At 49.3% G+C, this 18,716-nt stretch overlaps 1 protein-coding gene across 1 annotated transcript; it reads right to left on the bottom strand.

Moving 5' to 3' along the window:
* Positions 1–3,053: 3,053 nt before the first annotated feature.
* Positions 3,054–16,277, bottom strand: LOC146764754 (uncharacterized). The gene is made up of 2 exons (XM_085563839.1): positions 16,187–16,277; positions 3,054–6,611 (listed from the first exon to the last, which is right to left on the bottom strand). Exon 2 carries the CDS (start codon positions 6,598–6,600, stop codon positions 5,776–5,778), a length of 825 nt encoding a protein of 274 aa, XP_085419965.1. The 5' UTR covers positions 6,601–6,611; positions 16,187–16,277; the 3' UTR covers positions 3,054–5,775.
* Between the last annotated feature and the right edge of the window lie 2,439 nt (positions 16,278–18,716).

The following is an 18,716-nucleotide window of genomic DNA, read 5'->3' as shown; positions in this document are numbered from 1 at the left end:
GTGGGCCATTGACTGATTCAATGCAGGGCTGGTAACATAACACCATGCTATTGTGAGATGTTCCACCCAGAGGGGGAAGCCAAGCACTCTTTTATTGGGTATAAAGGGGTAGCTTTTGGGGAGAGAGGCAGCTGGCTCTCTCTCTTTGCGGGATTCCCAGAGAAGCAGCTCTCTCTCTCTTCGGCGGCACTCGCAGCGAAGCAGCCGGAGCGCGCTGAGGCGACGGCGGCGGAGCTCGGAGGCAACCCCGGCGCAGAGGAAGACCGGCCCCACTGCCACCAGATCTTCAGAGGAAAACTATACCCTTCAAAAGATCACCACTGCAGCTGCAATTCATCAATCACTGCAAGGGGAGCAATCATCCCAGCAGGACTGCTACTGGCACCCTGAATCCTCAGGTTCTGGACTTTTTCACTGGTTTTGTTTGTACCGATTGCATTTGCCTTTTTAAATTGTTGTCTAGTTTTCTCCTAGTAAAGAATTGTTACTCCCATTCCCATATCTTTGCCTGAGAGCCTTTTGATTTAAAACTCCTAGTAATTCAGAGGGAGGGGGTTTACCTTCTCCATTGCACAGGAGGCTTTAGCCCTCCTTCGCAGATTCCTGTCTCGAACCTAGACAAGCAGGTTGGATGGTATTCAGGAAAGGGAAAGGGAAAAGAAACAATGCAGGGAAAGAATTGGACTGCTTAACAAAACTAATTTTAAAAAGCAAAGGCAAAAGCAGAAGCAAGGAAAAAAAGCAAAGCAAATCAAGGAAAAGCCAGCAAGCAAAGCAAAGCAAGCCAGCCAGCACTGGCCTCTTCTAGACAGCAGACCATGGGGGGAGGTGAGCCGGCTGATAACAAGGCAAAACAAACCTTCACTTTCTGAGTCAGTTCTGAAAGCACAGACCAGAATATCAAACATAAACAGAACACACGACTGGAGATACAAACACCGTAACATCACCCTCGGACATTCCACCCCTTACCTCCATATCTTCAACATCATGTAAAAACTCCATCAAGTTAAAACTTCCATCTTTCACTTACTCAAACCTTCAACACTTACACATTTCCTTCTATTTCACTTGCTCAAACCTTTGCCACTTACACATTTCTTTCTGTCTCATGTCTGTGTGTTTTCATGTACAGACGCTGGCAGTAACATCCAGCAAACAGTGATATTTGCACATGAGTCTCACCCCACAATCAGATCTCCCTGAGGTACACATCGTGTTGCTCCATCTCTCTGCATTATCCACCATGTACAACCTGGTCCCTGAGCAAAGACAATCCCACAAATGGGTTTGTCTGTACTCGAGGCAGAATTGATCCACACTGATTTCCCTAACAAACCTCTGACATGTGCCACTGGGACTTTATCTCCATCTTCTATATTCAGGGGCTCAGACTGGGCAGGACCTGCTCGATTGGTGGAACCTCGGCTGTTAACTAACCAGGTGGCCTTTGCTAAATGTTGCTCCCAATTTTTGAAAGATCCTCCACCCAATGCTTTTAAGGTGGTTTTTAACAGTCCATTTGACCTCTCCACTTTGCCTGCAGCTGGTGCATGGTTTGGGATGTGGTACACCCACTCAATGCCATGTTCCCTAGCCCAGGTGTTGATAAGGCTGTTCTTGAAATGAGTCCCATTTTCTGACTCAATCCTCTCAGGGGTACCATGCCTCCAAAGTACCTGCTTTTCAAGGCCCAGGATGGTGTTATGGGCTGTAGCATGAGACACAGGGTCGGTTTCCAACCACCCAGTGGTGGCTTCCACCATGGTGAGCACGTAGCGCTTGCCTTGGCGTGTCTGGGGCAGTGTGATGTGGTCAATCTGCCAGGCCTCCCCATACTTGTACTTGGACCCCTGCCCACCATACCACAGAGGATTCACCCGCTTGGCCTGTTTGATGGCAGCACAGGTCTCACAGTCATGGATCACCTGAGAAATACTGTCCATGGTTAGATCCACCCCTCGGTCTCGTGCCCACTTGTAGGTGGCATCTCTGCCCTGATGACCTGAGGTATCACTGGCCCATTGTGCTCATAGCAACAACCACTGGTTGAGGCTCACAGTCTGGTTTAGCTGCTGGCTTAGGCTCACTGTCTGGTTTAGCTGCTGGCTTAGGCTCACGGTCTGGTTTAGCTGCTGGCTTCGAGCCGGGGCTGTTGGCTGCAGCCTGAGTGACTGGGATCGCTGATGATTTATCTCCCTGCCCCCCTTCCTCTATCTGCTGCCCTACAGTATCTAGCAGGGTGTGATAAGCACATGCCAGGGCCCAGCTTGCTGCAATGATCCCAAAACTACTTCTCTTCATGGATATAGAGCTTGCCCTTCCCTTTCTCTTTCCCCCCTTGTTAGACTATGAGTAACACAGCAATTTTCCTCAGGGACCGGCTCTGGGATTTCTACCTCTTGGTTATCAAAATCTCCCCCTTGATCTAAATCGGGGTAGACTGCGGGTGGTGCTGGTCGGGGTGGAGGAGGAGGAGGTATGTATGGTAGAGGGGGTGCAGTTGGAACTTCCTCAGGCTTTTTATTTTTCTTTTTCCCTCCCTGGGTGCTTCAGGCAAAAAGTTTTGCTCTTGCTTCCCCCACTATCCAGAGAGCAGCATACTTGCTCTCTTCCATATCAAAAGGTTCTTTAGAGTTTACATAAATGTTTAATGCCTGGCAAATCCAGTCCTTGAAGTTTCCAAACACTGGCCAAAATAAATTATCACTACAGATTTGTTTTCCTCCCCATTCTTTTATACAATAATGTATCATTTTTGCCCTAGCCTTCCCTTTCCTTGAAGGATATTCATCCCAAGATTTTATCATTAGACCTAACGGACTGTCAGGGGGGATCTGGGGAAGCGTTACCGGGGTCCCCGTCCCCATGGAAGCAGAGGGCTTGCTTTTCCTCTGTCCCATCTTCCAGGACACCTTCAGGCACACACACACTCGCGGCCCCTGTTGGTGCCCAGCCCCTCGCGGGCTCTGCAAACCGCACTACTCAGAGCTCTGCCCGTGCCTCGTCCTACAAGGACGTCTCACGCGTTATGTCCTGGGATCCCAGCCCAACCCAGCAGATCCCCACTTTTATACGCACGCTGTCCTGCGTCTTCGCCCAGCTTTGTGCACAAAGATTACGGGGTTACTGGTATCCCTTGTGCTCAATACCGAATTTGGGTTCGTCGGTAAGGGTCTGGGAAGGAAAAGCCTGCACCAGGGCCGCTGCAGAGGCAGCGGGGCGCCTCCCTGATTAGGAATTCCCACCCGGTCGCCCTTATCCGAGTCACGGCACCAAATTTGCTATGGACAAATTCAATTGGGGAGGCTAATTATCGATAAATCAATTAACAAGAATTTATTAAGCAAGCGGTATTAAGCAAAAGAACAGCGCTGGGCAGCCGGGGAGCCTCTGCTCTGCCACGGAGCACCTTCCCCCTTTGACCTTTTTGGTTTTATACGTCCCGGTTGACGTATTTTCTCTCTATGCACTCTGCGCTGGTTCAATTGGTTGCTGGGGGTCTTTTTTTCTGCCCTTGGAGGTCGCAGGAATGAAGGCTCCTCATCTTCCTTGCAGATTGTCCTTGGCCTAAAAGTCAACTTGTATATAATTAGTTACACAGTCTTGTATGCTAGTTGCATTCCCTACTCAGTTCAAATTCTTGTCTCCTTTAACACTCATTTTGATGAACAACGACCTTTGTATTTATTACACCCACTCTCTCCCAGTGCCCCCCAGCGTGTCCATCTCTCTGCTGCCCTCGAGCTCCCGGCCCGGCCCCGGCCGCCTGTTCCCATCCAGCTGAGGTGGTTCCAGGGCCAGCAGGAGCTCTCTGTGGTGGCCACCGACGTGGTCCCCAACGGGGACTGGACCCACCAGCTCCTGGTGCTGCTGGAAACCCCAACCCAGGCTGGGCTCACCTCCACCTGCCAACAACATCAGCCTGGAACAACCTGTGAGCCGGAACTGGGGTATGGGGGAGGAACTGGGGGTGCTGGGAGCAACTGGGATGTGCTGGGAGCAACTGGGAGGGAGCTGGAGAGAGCCTGGTTTCAACTGGGAGAGGAGGTTGGGGGTTTAGAAGGGCTAAGAAGGGGTTTGGAGAATACTGGGAAGGGTGGGATGAGGTTCTGGAGGTCCTGTTGGGCACTGGGAGGGAGTTTGGGTGCACTAGGTTTAAGTGGGAGGGAATAGAGTGAGCCTGAAGGAGCTGGATGGAGATTGGGGATGGAAAAGCAGAGATTGGGATGAGGTTGGTTGTGCTGGGAAGAGACTGGGAGGGCTATGGGTGAGTCCTGGTGGGGCTGGGAAAGGACTGGGATAGGCTTTAGGGGTCCTGAGGCAGTAGGGGACGACTAGAAGGAGGCTGTGGGATCCTGAGAGGGACAGGAGGGGCTTTAGTGGGTCCTGGGGAGGTTAGGACAGAATGAAGAGGGAGGTTTCAGGGGATCCTGAGTGGGCTGGAAGCGACCAGGAAAGTGCTTGGAGGGGCTTGGGTGTCTGTGAGAGTTTTTGGGAGATCCTGACCCCTGCGGACCACCCAGAGATGCTGCTGGATGCTGCCGCAGCAAGATGCTGACAAGAACTGGGGACTCCCGAGTTGGGCTTCGTCTTCCTGGCACTGGGGATCGAGTTTACATGCACAGGAAAGGGGGGTCCCAGGGGTCGTGTCCCCCCTCCCCTGGAGTGTGAATGCTCCCCCGGGGCCCCCAGCCCGGTGTCACCCCCTTTTCTCTGCCCACAGAGCTCCTGAGCCGCCGGCGGCCGCAGCCGCTCCCTGTGACCTCGGGCCCGGTCGGGACCCTCCGCTCCATCATGATGCTGATTTTGGGGGGGTCGAGTGTCCCCCAGCCCTGCTGTCACTCTGCCCCTGCCCGCCTGCTCCCAGTGTTCCCAGTAAAGCTTCCCAGTTAAACCCAGCCCAGTTCATGGGGGCACTGGGGAGGGACTTGGGGGGACCCCACGGCGGGGCCGGCCCTGGGCAGGGAGGGCGGGTCCAGGTGGGGAACACTGCCTGCTGCGGGTCTGCCCGGCAACTGGTGAGTCATCAGCCCCGCTCGCTCTCATTGGCTGACTCTTCTCCACCGCGTTCTCTCATTGGCTGAGGAGAGGCCCGGCAGTGCAGAGAAGGAACGGGAGAGATCCCGCCCCGAGCACCGGCACGGGGACAACAGACCCGGCCTGGGCACAGGGAGGGAATTTATTACCAACCAAACCACGGCAGCACCAGGAGAAGGGAAAGAAATCCCTCCAGCACCTTCCCCCACCCAACAGGGATCACCCACAACAGGGTTATCCACCATGGAGAGACGGGGACATCCCAGTTTAGACCAAAGCCAATTTTATTGAGTGTACCAGGTGTTTATACAGGGATTGACTTGTATGGGGCTTATAGAGGGCTCTGTTTTTGGTAGCAATTTCCCATTGGTTACATATTCATCGTGACATCCAGTAACGTGGGAACATTTCTGTTATCACAAAGACTCACACCATTTTTTCTGGTCACTTCTTGCCCTGGGAGATTTAAACTGTGTCTGTGTCTCCCACAGTTTCTGCTCAGTCAGGCCTCAGATATCGGGCCCCTTGATCAGCTCCATTGCTTTACTCTCTGTTTTATTCCCCATACCGGGGCACCAGGGCTCTGCCCCACGGGGGTCACTGGGGATCATCCAGCCTGGATCCTCCCATGGATGGAGCTGCAGCAGTGCACCAAGCTCTTCCCTCACTCTCTTCCCTCACTCCAAGCTCTTCCCAAACCCTCATCCCTCACTCAGGGCACTCACAGGGCTTCCCTTAGTGGTGCCTCCGTTGGTGCTGGGTCAAGGCTGAGCTCTGTGAGAAGCTCTTCCCACACTTCCCACACTCGTAGGGCCCCTCCCCGGTGTGGATGTGCCGGTGCACAGTGAGGCTGGAGTTTTGCTTGAAGCCCTTCCCACAGTCGGGGCAGCGGTAGGGCCTCTCCTCTGTGTGAATCCGCTCATGGAGAAGGAGATTGGAGCTGGTCTGAAACCTCTTCCCACACTGGGGACACTCGTAGGGCCTCTCCCCAGTGTGGATGTGCTGGTGTGTTCTCAGGTGTGAGCTCCACCCAAAGCTCTTCCCACATTCCAAGCACTCATAGGGCCGTTCCCCAGTGTGGATCACCTGGTGGTCGACCAGGCTAGACCTGTGACTGAAGCCCTTCCCACACTTCCCACACTCGTAGGGCCTCTCCCCAGTGTGGATGCGCTGGTGCACGGTGAGGCTGGAGTTGCGGTTGAAGCCCTTCCCGCAGTCGGGGCAGCGGTAGGGCCTCTCCCCTGTGTGAATCTGCTCATGGAGGAGGAGAGTGGAGCTTCTCTGAAACCTCTTCCCACACTCCCCACACTCATAGGGCCTCTCCCCAGTGTGGATCACCTGGTGCCGGATGAGGCCGGAGCTCCAGCTGAAACCCTTCCCACATTCCAAGCACTTGTGGGGCTTCTCCCTGCCATGAGGCTTCTCCACCAGCTCCGAGCTCCGCCTGGATCTCCGCCCGCCTTCCTGGCTCAGGGGGGCTCTTTCCTCCCCACAGCTCCCTGGGCTGGGTTTGCAGCTCCTCCTCCTGCAGCATCTCCGGGGCTTTTCCTCCTCCTCCATCCAGCCACGCCCTGGAAATGCAAACTCCTGGTTTGGGGAAAAAACAAGAGGAGAGCACCTTGGACTGGAGGTTCCTCCTTGCCCAAGTTCATCTCAGGAAGTCATTGCGAATCTTGTGTCCGTAAGAACCTCCAAAGCACCAAGATTCAGCCCAAAAATCCCATAAACTTCCAAGACACAGAACAAAAACACCCCAAACACCACAGCTCAGCAAATTCTCCTCCAAAAGATAAAGATTCAGCTGCCACATAATACCAAAGCACCAACATTTAGCCCAAGAAAACTCAGAAACACCAAGATTCACCCCGTGAAAATCGTGGATCCCCCTCCACAGTCACCTGCTGCATGTGGGGGGAGCAGCGATCCTGGGCTGAGGGAGAGGCTGCACTTATAAGGAGTGGTGGAACCTTCTGCTGCTTCCTCTTTCTGCTCCTCCTCCTCCTCCTCCTCTTGTGTGCCTGCTCTTCCTCACACTCCTCTTCCTACTGCCATTCCTCCTTATCCTGCACAATCCCACCCTCTCCTGCCACCTGCATCCTTTGACCATTCTGTTCCTCAAGCCTGCTTCTCCTTCCCTTCTCCTCCTGCCCCCAGGCCCAGCACCCACTGCCGGCTCCCTCTTCCCCCCAGACCCACAGCATCCCAGCGCAGGGGCAGGGATGGAGCTGGGGCAGGTCGGGCTGGGGCAGCGCTGGGCTCTCGGCCGCTCCCGCCCGCACTCGGTCCCCACTGCAGCCGCTCCCGCCAGGACAGCGCGGGGGGGCCCGGCCTTGGCGCTGCCCCACTCCCACCTCCCCAAATTCCCCTCGCGGGGCCATGGGGCCGAGGGGGGGCGCAGGTGGGTCCAGGTGGGGAATGCTGAGATAATTTCAAGAGTGGGTCCCCAAGAAGAAGAATTGGAATTTGTGGTAGACACAGGGGCAAAAAGAACCTTTCTGTTAAATATTCCAAAAGGTTATAGTGTAAGCAAAGATACCGTAATAGTAACAGGAGCAAAAGGAGAGAGTTTCACAGTACCCGTTATTAAAAATGTGGTAATAGAGGGAGAAACTAAATTTTGGATGAGGGATGTTTTCTTGGTCCCAGGGGCAGGTAGCAATTTATTGGGACAAGATTTACAGGTGAAATTAGGAATAGGGGTTGTTCCAGAAGATGGGAAGATGACAGCTAGACTTTTAAAACTAGGCCAGGAGGATGGAAGAAGAATTAACAAGGAAGTTTGGGCTGGGGAGGGAAATAGGGGAAGATTAAATATTGACCCCATAAAGATTACAACTGAGGAAAAAAAAATTGTCCCATACATGTATGGCAGTATCCTGTATCTTTAGAAGGACGGGAATGTTTAAAGCCAGTAATAGAAGGACTAATAAAGGATGGGACATTAGAACCTTGTATGTCTCCCCATAATACCCCAATACTCCCAGTAAAGAAGCCTGACGGGAGCTATAGACTGGTACAAGCCTTAAGGGAGGTTAACAGAGGAACTCAGACCCGCTATCCAGTGGTACCAAATCCTTATACTCTTTTCAGTAAAGTTCCTCCCCAGCATCAGTGGTTTAGTGTAGTGGACCTTAAAGATGCCTTTTGGGCTTGCCCATTAGCCCAGGAGAGCAAGTTATCTTTGCTTTTGAATGGAAGGACCCACTAACTGGAGAAAACAGCAATTAAGATGGACAAAACTACCACAGGGGCTTACAGAATCCCCAAACTTATTTGGACAAGCTTTAGAAACAATACTACAAACTTTCCCCACTCCCCCTGAAATACAAATTATCCAATAAGTGGATAATCTTTTACTTTCTGGGGAAGCTGAAGCTGGAGAGGCTACTATAAAGCTTTTGAATTTTCTTGGGGAAAAAGGATTAAGGGTATCAAAAGGGAAGCTGCAATTTGTAGAATCAGAGGTAAAATATCTTGGACACTTGCTTAGTAAGGGTAGTTGGAAGCTCAACCCAGACTGAAACACAGGGATTCTATCCCTTCCCCCTCCCTCTTCAAAGGGGGAAATCAGAAAGATACTCAGATTATTGGGATATTATAGATTGTGGATTGAAGGAAATACACAGGCAGTAAAATTTTCGAATAAAAAAAAATGACAGAGGGAGATGATATAAAATGGATCAAAAAGGGTAATGAAAAACTAAGAAAAAAGAAGTAAAAACTAGCCCCAATATCAACTTTAAGCTTACCTTCACTAGCAACACTCTTTCATTTGTATGTAAATGAAAAAAAGGGGGTAGCTCATAGGGTTTTGTTTCAAGAGTGGGGAGGAGTAAAGAGACCCGTGGCTTATTTATCAAAGATGTGGGATCCAGTAAATCAAGGCTGGCCAGTGTGTATTCAAGCTATAGCAGCTACTGCAATCCTAGTAGAGGAAAGTCATAAACTGACTTCTAGAGGTAAATTAATTGTAATTGTGTGCACACCTCATGCAGTACTAAATTTCTTCCAATTTGCTTTGTGATTTTTATCTTGAAATACATAACTTACTGTACTCTAGGATTGAAAAACTAGTTTACACCTGTGACATAGCAAAACCTGCTATTAATTTGAGTCAATGCAAGCTGTTCAATCAACTGTTCTCAGTGTGTAAAGTTAAACTAAAGGTAACACCAACTGCTTGGTAGGTCAATGAGAAACAATTTTCCTTCCAACCAGTCCTTTTTCAAGTACCCAAATGTGTTTTGCTTTCTTAGTTTTTTTGTTTTGTTTGTTTGCTAGTTTTTCTGGAAGTGCTAACTACTTGCAGTGTATCTAGAAGAGCAAATAAAATTGTGCATACAAAACACTTGTAAAAAAATAGGGTTCCTTTTTTCCCACAATGGGAGGTGGCTACATATAGAAAAGGGAAACTACAAATCTAAATGAAGAAAAAGTTTCAGTATCTTCTAATGTAAACAATTTGTTACTTCCAGCATCACAGTGGGTGTGTGACACACACATATGAAAAAGATGGTGAGGGAGATCTCTGTTTACTACAGTTTCCTATTTCTTGAATGAGTTAGAGAGCTATGAAGCAATTGTGATTCCTTGTGTGGATTACCCAGGCCTGCAGGGAGGGCTTGGCCATGGTTCCCTCTGTGCTGCAGGCAGCCCTGCAGCGTGGCAGCAGTGGCTTGCCTCTGGTGAGTTTGCAGGCAGGGTGCTCCAGCACTGCAGTGCTCAGGGGCAGTTTCCTATTTTGACACCAAAGCTTAAATTCAAGAGTGCCTCTTCCCATCCAGTTATTGTTTGTACTGTAAGAACCTCTTCAGAGAGTGTCTCCTGGCAGTCAAAAAGAGAGTATTGCAGAGATAAATTCCTTACTTGCTGTCTCCCCCACTGTATCCACATTTTGTCTATTCCCTCTTCAAATTATACATTTGTAAAACTCATGCTCTGTGTCCTCAGATGCCCTTCCCAAATCAAACCTTGGCTTCTTTGCAAATTATATTGCACTAACAAGGATTGCCTTAAATTTTTTATTGCAGGCAAGATCACTTCAGAAGTAAGTTTTTGTTTACCTTGTTCCTACAACCCTTTCAAGCTTGTGAATGGAAAATTGTGACAGCAAAATAAGTCTTTAGTTTTAGCACTGTCAGCTGTGGGTAGCTGGTAGCCCTTGGTGGAGGGTGCCGTGAATTAAAGGCCTGCAGAACACACATAACAAAAGTAATTAAATTTGTAAGGAAGTTGAAAAAGGAGGGAGAGGTGATTGGCAGACTCACCTCTCCAGGATGTAGGACTAATGTTAGAAAGTGGACTGATATTGGAATGTGGATGTTGAAATGTGAAGAGAGAAAAAGAGAGCGAAAGAGAGAGAAAGGGAGAAGAGAGAAGAAGAGAGAAGAAGAAAGAGAGAAGAAGAGAGAAGAAGAGAGAAGAGAGAAGAAGAGAGAAGAAGAGAGAAGAAGAGAGAAGAAGAGAGAAGAAGAGAGAAGAAGAAAGAAGAAGAAAGAGAGAAGAAGAGAGAAGAAGAAAGAGAGAAGAAGAGAGAAGAAGAGAAAAAGAGAGAAAAAGAGAGAAGAAGAGAGAAAAAGAGAAAAAGAGAGAAAAAGAGAGAAGAGAGAAAAAGAGAGAAGAAGAAAGAAAAAGAGAGAAAAAGAGAAGAAGAGAGAAAAAGAGAAAAAGAGAGAAAAAGAGAGAAGAAGAGAGAAAAAGAGAGAAAAAGAGAAGAGAGAAAAAGAGAGAAAAAGAGAAAGAGAGAGAAAGGGAAAGAGAGAGAAAGAGAAAGAGGGAGAGCGAAATACGCCCCAAAGTCCCCATACAGTCGCTATCTGTAAGTTCTCCCCCATTCCTGCTAGACAGAGTGACAACAAGGGGAGGGGAGTGAGGAAGTACAGTCAAAGGCAAAGCTGTGAAAAAGAGGGAGAGCTGGACCACCAATAGAGATAAGATCAAAGCAGAGATAGCTGACTCTCACAATGTGCTTTATTTTCTTAAACAAGACTTCTTTTTTTTTCCTTCTGATTTTTGTTATTAAGGAAAGGAGGCTTTTGTTTTGAAGAATGGGGCTGTAAGACTAAAACAGTTGGATGTTGCCTAAAAAGCAAAAAACCAAGAGATGTGATACATCTTGTGTTAAATTTGGGCTAGTCTTTTTTTTATTTAACTAATTATAGCTCACAAGAAGAAGAATTGGCCTCTGCAGCAATTAGCACAGATGGATACAAGAAGAAGAAGCAGCTATAGAAAAAGTTTTTAGTTAAACCCAGAAAGTTTTGAAGAAAACTAATGGTGAAAGTTAATGCAGTATTGTTTTTCTTTTCTTTTAACACTGTGTTATTAAGAAGTCCTTTCCAGGTACTACTAAAGCAGCAATCCCAACCATGGGAAAGAGGGTGAATTCATGCCAGCAAAATAAAAGAATTTGTGAAGAAACGTGAGGAATGGACTATCACATCTAAACCAGGTGATACCAAATTAACTTTCAACCAGGACTGGGTGGTAATGGTTTGGGAAGAGCCAAATGATCCAAGGCAGGTATAAAGAATAACACCTAACTGAGAAATAAGGCAAAGCTTGCATCACTGGTTCTAAGCCCTGCCTGAATAAGCCCTGAGACGCCTCCAACACCTCCTTGGCAGAGGAACACTGCCACTTCAAACAGGAGGATCGGGAGTGTTTGAGTCAAAGAGTTCTGATAGTCTGGCCTTAGCCTGTGGCTTGTACAGGCAAGAAGGGAAATTGCCATTAATACTATGCTGTATACTTTATTTGATTCATCCCCATATTGGACATGGCAGCTGGGTTATAAGTGAATGTTTAAATTATGAGAATAATTGGCATTGTAGCTCACAAAATCTATGTTCTTGTGGCAAGAAGTATTGAGTACTGAATCAATCCCCTATACAGAAAGACCTCAAAAACTGAAGTAATAAATTGCTTTTGTAGATGGGGATTATCAATGCCTGTGGACTGAGAGATACCTGAGGAATGGTGGAAAACCACAGTTAAAAGGTGTCAAAAACAATTTGCCTGGAAATGAGTAAAAAAGGAGTGACAAGGGAAACAGAGGGCAAGCCTGGATTGAGCACTGTACTCAGCAGCGAGAAGATCACACGTACCTGATGTGGGCAGCAGCCCCACAGGCAGGGGAGGTGGGGGTATAAGCCATGCCAGACCTCTGTCATTCCTGTTTCTGTCTCTCATTTGTTGTCTTTTCCCTTCTGAGATAGCAGCAAGATCGTGTCACAAATGCTACAGAAAGTATCACATGGAAAGAAACCAAAGTTCCTTTTTGTTACACACCCCCATGTCAACAGCCACTGTTATAACCCATCCAAATTAAGTACCTGCAGGAAAAAGGGGGAAAATTATCACATACAAAGAACTTAGGAAAAAGTAGTAATACTTGGGGCATGGAATGTCCAAAAGGAGAGAGATGGATTTGTTTTACATTTGATCTTAGAAATATAGTCCAAGATTCGGTAAAGAGACAGTTAGTAAAAAAAAAAGGTAAAACAAGCACAGCAGTCTAGCTCTGTGTTAACCCCAAATTATATCCTCAGTCATATTAAATTACTCCAAGCAGTTATAGAGAAGATAATAAACAAAGCTGCTCAGGCATTGGAATTAATATGGAGTCTGCAAAGCCAAACATCACCTGCAGTGCATTAAAATAGGTTGGCTTTACGCTATTTATTGGCTAAAGAATGGGGTGTACAGATTGTTGAAAATAGATGGCAATGAGGATGTCATCCTGGAAAAAACAAAGGATATCAGAAAAAAATTATGACCCAGGTATCAGTCCAAAAATGGGAAAATAACGTTAAAAACTAGCAGGTGAGGTAATGTATTGAAAATGGGATGGTGGAAGAAATTAGGATTCTTCCTTTTATGTGTTACAAGTGTTTTGATATTTCTTCTTTGTTTAATCCCATGTTTTATTTGATTACCAACAGAGTCCAAAGAATGCAAGAGGACAGGAAATATTCTTTATAAATCATTTGGCTTGAGCAGTAAGAAGTGGGATTGTGAAAAATGCATATTTATGATTGGCTTTTCGCAAATGGTACAATGAATATTATATGTGTAATGTTAGAAAGTTATGCTGTATTAATTCCCTTACATATTGTGTTAAGTGTAGTTTTAGGTTACAACATAATGTTAAAATAGAGATTATGTATGTGGGGGGAGTTTTCTTTTTAGGAATGAGATGCTCCCTTTGAAGAACACCTAAATCTTCCAAAGGAGAGGAATTTATTGCTTCTTATCAGAAGAAGCTAATTTCTTCAGGCCTTGCTCAGACTTGAAGATGCCAGGGGATTAAAGGGAACAGTTGACATACAACAGAGTTTCTTGTTTAGAACAGAATGTATGCATAACGATGAAGGATGTATGAATATGCAACAAGTGTCTTGGTTTAAGGGTGATTCCTTTGTTCACAAGTCAAGCTTCTCTTGACTTAGGGTCCGAGAGCATCTGGACCTCCGTAATTCTTTGCTCTTTTTGTCTTGTAATTGTCCTAATTCTAATTGTATTATTATTTTTATAACCATTTTATTATTATTAAACTTTTAAAATTTTAAAAACCAAGTGATTAGAGTTTTTCAAAATTTTCAAAACTAGATGAGATTTAAAGGTGACCCTTTAACTCATGAACAATAAATAGATGATTTGAAGGAAAAAAAAAAGCATCAGATTGTGGGGGGGGGCACAACTGAGGCTGCTGAAGGCTGCTGTGGAAGAGAAGCTGCATTCCAGGCACCCAGGAGGAGCTTCAGAAATGCAAATTAACACTGCTGGGGCAAACTGGGGACAATGTACCTGGCTCTTCTTGCCTGGGGCAGGAATTGGCTGATTCCCTCTGCCCCTCACCCCAAGCTCTGCCTGCTTGCACAGATGGAATCTGCACAGCTGAAGGCAGAGCCCATGCTGAGGATCTCTGACTCTGCAACAGAAATGGCTGAAGCTGCAAAGGGAAACAGCAAATGGAGAATGTTGGGAAAACTTCACTAAAATAAGGGGGGGATCATCCCTCTGCCCACTCCAACATCTGCTGTCCCTGTCTGTGCTGTACAGGGTGTATCAGAGCACTGGGGGTTTTGCTAGAACAAGTTCAGGGAAATCAGTTGGAATTCAAGTATATGATGAAGGATTAAGAAAAAAATGGTAAATTGATGCAACTTCAGCTGCAGGGAGCACTCAAAAATGGGGAAAAAGATAAAGGGCCAACAGAACAAATCCTACAACACCATGGACCAGCCCCTGGGAACCAAAAAAATTTTGTGAAAAATGCATGTTATCTGGCTCCACGCAGATAGTTACTATATGTATTATATTACATTGATAAGTTGTGCTGTATTAACATTTTAATAGTATGGTAAATGTATCTTTGAAGATAAAATGAAGCTTTAGTAGTTAAAAGAGAAAATATGCATTGCGGGGGGGGGGGGGGGTTAAGGAATGAGAACACCTAAATTCACTCAAGGAACACCTAAATTCTCCAGACAAGAGCAATTTATTGTTTTCTTACTAGAAGAAGCTAATTTCTTCAGGCCTTGCTCAGACTGAAGCACGCCGTGGGGATTAAAAAAACAGCTGACATACAACAACAGACAGAGTTTCTTGTTTTAAATAAAATGTATGCATAACCATGAAGGATATATGAATATGCAACAGTGTATTTTTTTAGGGGTGATTCCTTTATTCACAAGGTATGCTTGTTGTGGCTTAAGTGCCCAAGAGAGCATCCTGACATCTGTAAGTCTTTGTTTTTATTGTCTTGTAATCATCCTAACTCTAAATTTTAATTAGTCTAATTGTATTCCTACTTTTAGAACCATTTCACTATTATTAAACTTCTAACATTTAAAAACCAAGTGATTGGCATTTCTCACAAATTCTTACCAGGAGACTGAGAACCCATTTATCATTTCAATGGCATCATTACATTACAAGCTGTCCTCGAAAGAAGAACCAACCAGACAGCTCCAGCTCCTGACTTTCCTGCCGACCAAGCCACTGAAATGAGGAACACAACATTTCACCAGGGGATGGGATCAGATTATCTGTTAGCAGAAAAAGCAGGAGTTTGTGGAAAACTAAATGACTCAAACTGCTGCTGGCAAAGAGATGACAAGGGAAAAGTGGTGAAAAGGATAACAAAGGAAATAGGAGAGCAGTTTATGTATTGGTCAAACACAGAAAGGATGGGAATGGGACACGGTTTCCTGGCTCCCCAGCACACCAGGGGTTAAAGGAATGCTGCTTCTCCTCTTCTATGCTGCAGCAACTCTCATCTTTTTACCATGCTCCACACCTTGGCAGTGCAGCTCATCCAGCAGCTGAGCCAGGGCATGCAGGTGGCAGCCAGGCCTCCTGATCCACAAACGGCGACAAAAGGACAGGGAATGAGGGCACCGAGAATAATCCCAAAACGAAAGAGGACCCGGGAAGGACAAAACAGAGTCAAGGAGTGAATCTGCCTGGAGATAGAGCCAGGGAGTTGTAGAGAAGGAAGTAACGGGAGAAACCATCAGTTCCAATAAATGGTACAAATTGACCCAGACAGCTGCTCAAAGTGCCGCTACATTCCCGAAATTCGCCGAGAAGAACAAAGACTTAACAGAGCCATGAATATCGGCTGTTATACAAAAGGAGGGTGCACATTAACGAGGACAGGCTCCAGGCGCATCGGGAAGTCGGAACCTTCCAAGGAACTCAGCCGGTGGGCAAAGGCAGAGGGAGATGCGGCCGGGAAAATGAGGATAAAAAGGAGGCTGCGGACTACAGCCACGGCAGAGAGCGCACGGCAAATGCCCCACGGCCTCTGCCCCTGCTCGGCAATAAAGTCACTTTGACAGGACTCCTCGCTCTCCGCCGGGCACACGAACCTCCGGCGACGGGAATTTCCCCGCCCGCTCCCGGCCGCGGGGCAGCCCCTCTGTCCTACCCACAGCAGCCGGGCCGAGCCAGCGCTGCTCCGGCAGCGGCTCCTGCCCGGCCCCGGCGGGAAGGAGACCGCGGGCAGCCGCTCCCGCAGCGCCCTCAGCCCGGGGCCGGCACGGGCCGGACACGGCACCGGCGAGCCGCCGGAGCCCCCTGCCGCCCCCTCCGCCCGCAGCCAGCCCCGAGCCCCCGCAGAGCCCAGCGCGGCTCCCACCTGCGCCGGGGCCGCCTCCGAGCTCCGCCGCCGCCGCCTCACCGCGCTCCGGCCGCTGCCGCCGCTGCCGGGCCCGCACAGCCGCTCGGCCAATGGCGGCGCTGCGCGGCCACGGCCGCCCTCAGCCCGCCGCCGGGGCCGCGCCGCGCCCCGCTCCCACCAATCAGCGCGCCGCAACCGCGACTGACGGCACCGGCGGCCAATGGCAGCGAGCTCGGGGCGGGCTCTGCGCACGGCCCCGCCTCGCCCCGCGCTCTCGGCGCCCCCGGGCTGCGTGAGGGGAAAGCCGGAGATGAGGAACAGCCCCGGCACGGGCCCGGGCCGAGCCGGGATTGAGCTGCCCACACAAACAAACTTCTCCGCGCCTCCCGCCACGGCTTTCCCGGCCCTGCGCCTCCCGTGCCTCCGCCTCTGCGGGAAGCCCAGGAGCCTCACTTCTCCTGCCCCTCGTTAGCGCATCAGTGCTTCGCTTTGATTTCCCCCGAAAAGGGAAACCTGCCCGAAGCCCTGTGGGTGGGTGGGGCAGGGCAGAGATTTCTGGCAGAAAACTCCAAAGACGCGGAGCAGGAGAAGGAGAAGTCAGTGCAGAGCCTTAAATGCAGCTTTCCCCACGCCTCCCTGCTCCCAGCTGCACCTCCTCCCCCGGCAGGGCAGGAGACAGGGAATGGGGCCATGCTCAGCTCATCCCCCGGGGCTTCTCCCTCTGCTCAGGGACAGGAGTCGTTCCCTGCTGCACCCTGCGCTCTCTCCCGGCCGAGACTTCTCCAGGAACTTCTCGGAGCGGAGTCCATCCCCTGGGCACAGCCCCCTCCGAGTGCTGCAGCGTGGGTCACTGTGCCACGGGCTCAGTCCTGCCAGGACAGGCTGCTCCAGCGGGGCCCCTCTGCCCGCGGGCTCACAGCCTCCTCTCAGGCATCGCCGAGCTCCAGCCCGGCTCCTCCAGGGGCTGCAGGGGATCTCTGCATCCCCATGGACCTGCAGGGGATCTCTGCATCCCCATGGACCTGCAGGGGGATCTCTGCATCCCCATGGACCTGCAGGGGATCTCCGCAGCTCCATTGTAATATATGTTATGGAATAATTTGTGCTTGTGTAAAATATACATCAAGTCAGTTGTGCTTGTAGAAAAAGATTCTTAAAGTTTTATATGACCAGTGGCTGCAGCCGGGGCTGGAGAAACCAGTTGGCAGAGAAAGAAAGACCTAATTTCTAAATGAAAAAAGGTAGCTGGGTGCAGAGATGGGCTCTTTCCGGGGACAATCCAGGAGACACCCAACGTTTAACCCCTGGTCTGCCGGGGAGCCAGGAAACTAGGCACACGGGCATCCCGCCCTTGCAGCTGCTGAGGAGGCTGCTGGGCTGTGCTTCAGCAGAGGAGATGGAATGTGGCTTACCACTCTGCCCTTGTCTAAAAACGGAGAATGGGTCAGGAGGTTTGGGCTCTGAGCACACAGCAGCCTGGCCCAGGCACAGGCCATGGTGGGACAGGGGCACAGGAGCCTTCTGTGACTGACCGTGTGCCGCGCTCCCGCCCCGGTTCCCTTTGTCTCAGCCCCGGCTAGCTCTCATCCTGGGGCGAGGGCGGGCGATGGAGGCTCCCTCCGCCGCTCCCAGCTGGGGTTTGGAGAGTGCCTTTGTGGGTTCCGGGCAGCGCTAGCAAGCCTCGCGGTGGTAAATGAAGAGCGGATCCTGCTGGGGGCTAAGTCCGAGTTTATTGTAGCCCAACGGGGCCAAATACCCTAGAACGGTGCCAGCCAACAGGAACAAGCACAAGGTGCTTGCACTGGCTTATAAACTGTAAGGGAGGGGTATCCAACGACCAATGGGGATAGGGATAGGGGGTGGCTCCGGGATGGGGGGATATGGTGGGGTCCAATGGGGGAAGGATATGGGGGGAGCCCCAGGTCCTCGCCCAATCACCCGGTGCCCTGAGTAGAAGCTTCTGGATGGATGGGAAGGGGCACCGAGTGATAGACAAGGCACCCGGGGGGGGTAAAATGCCTCTTTCAGGGTGATGGATAGATACTGGGAAGGCGGGAAGGGCGGACAAGGCGGGAAAACTGGGGATAAACCAAGTTGCACACGGGGGTACAAAGGAATAAACCAATACATAATACAGGGATAATAAAACATATACATAACGCAACTCCACATCTCCTCCTTTTTTTGTTTAAAAAGAAAGAAAGGTGAAGAGGATAGAGTAAGTCTTTAAACGGGGGCTTCACAGTCACTGGGCTCATTTTGAAACTAGATGTTTCCTTTTTCTGGAAATTCTTCTTTTTGAAACCCTTCTTTGTTCAAGGGTTTCAGTTCATCACTATGTTAAAGCTTGTAATAAACACAATGAGTCCCAGCAGCAGCAAAAGTCCTGTTTCTTTAGAAAGCAACTGAAATTAATAGTCGAGGTAGGGGAGGTCTAACTCAAAGGGGAACAGAGAATCTCCGGAGCCAGGGAGGGAAGAGGGGGGACCAGGTGAGGGGGACCTTTTCCGCCGTCGGAGGGCGGCGTACCCAACTTGAGGACTGTCCG

The sequence above is a fragment of the Lonchura striata genome, chromosome 31 (assembly GCF_050655825.1).
Source record: "Lonchura striata isolate lonStrDom1 chromosome 31, ASM5065582v1, whole genome shotgun sequence".
Classification (NCBI taxonomy): Eukaryota; Metazoa; Chordata; class Aves; order Passeriformes; family Estrildidae; genus Lonchura; species Lonchura striata.
The sequence above is the reverse complement of the archived record's forward strand: the minus strand, read 5'-3'. Positions and strand labels throughout refer to the sequence as shown.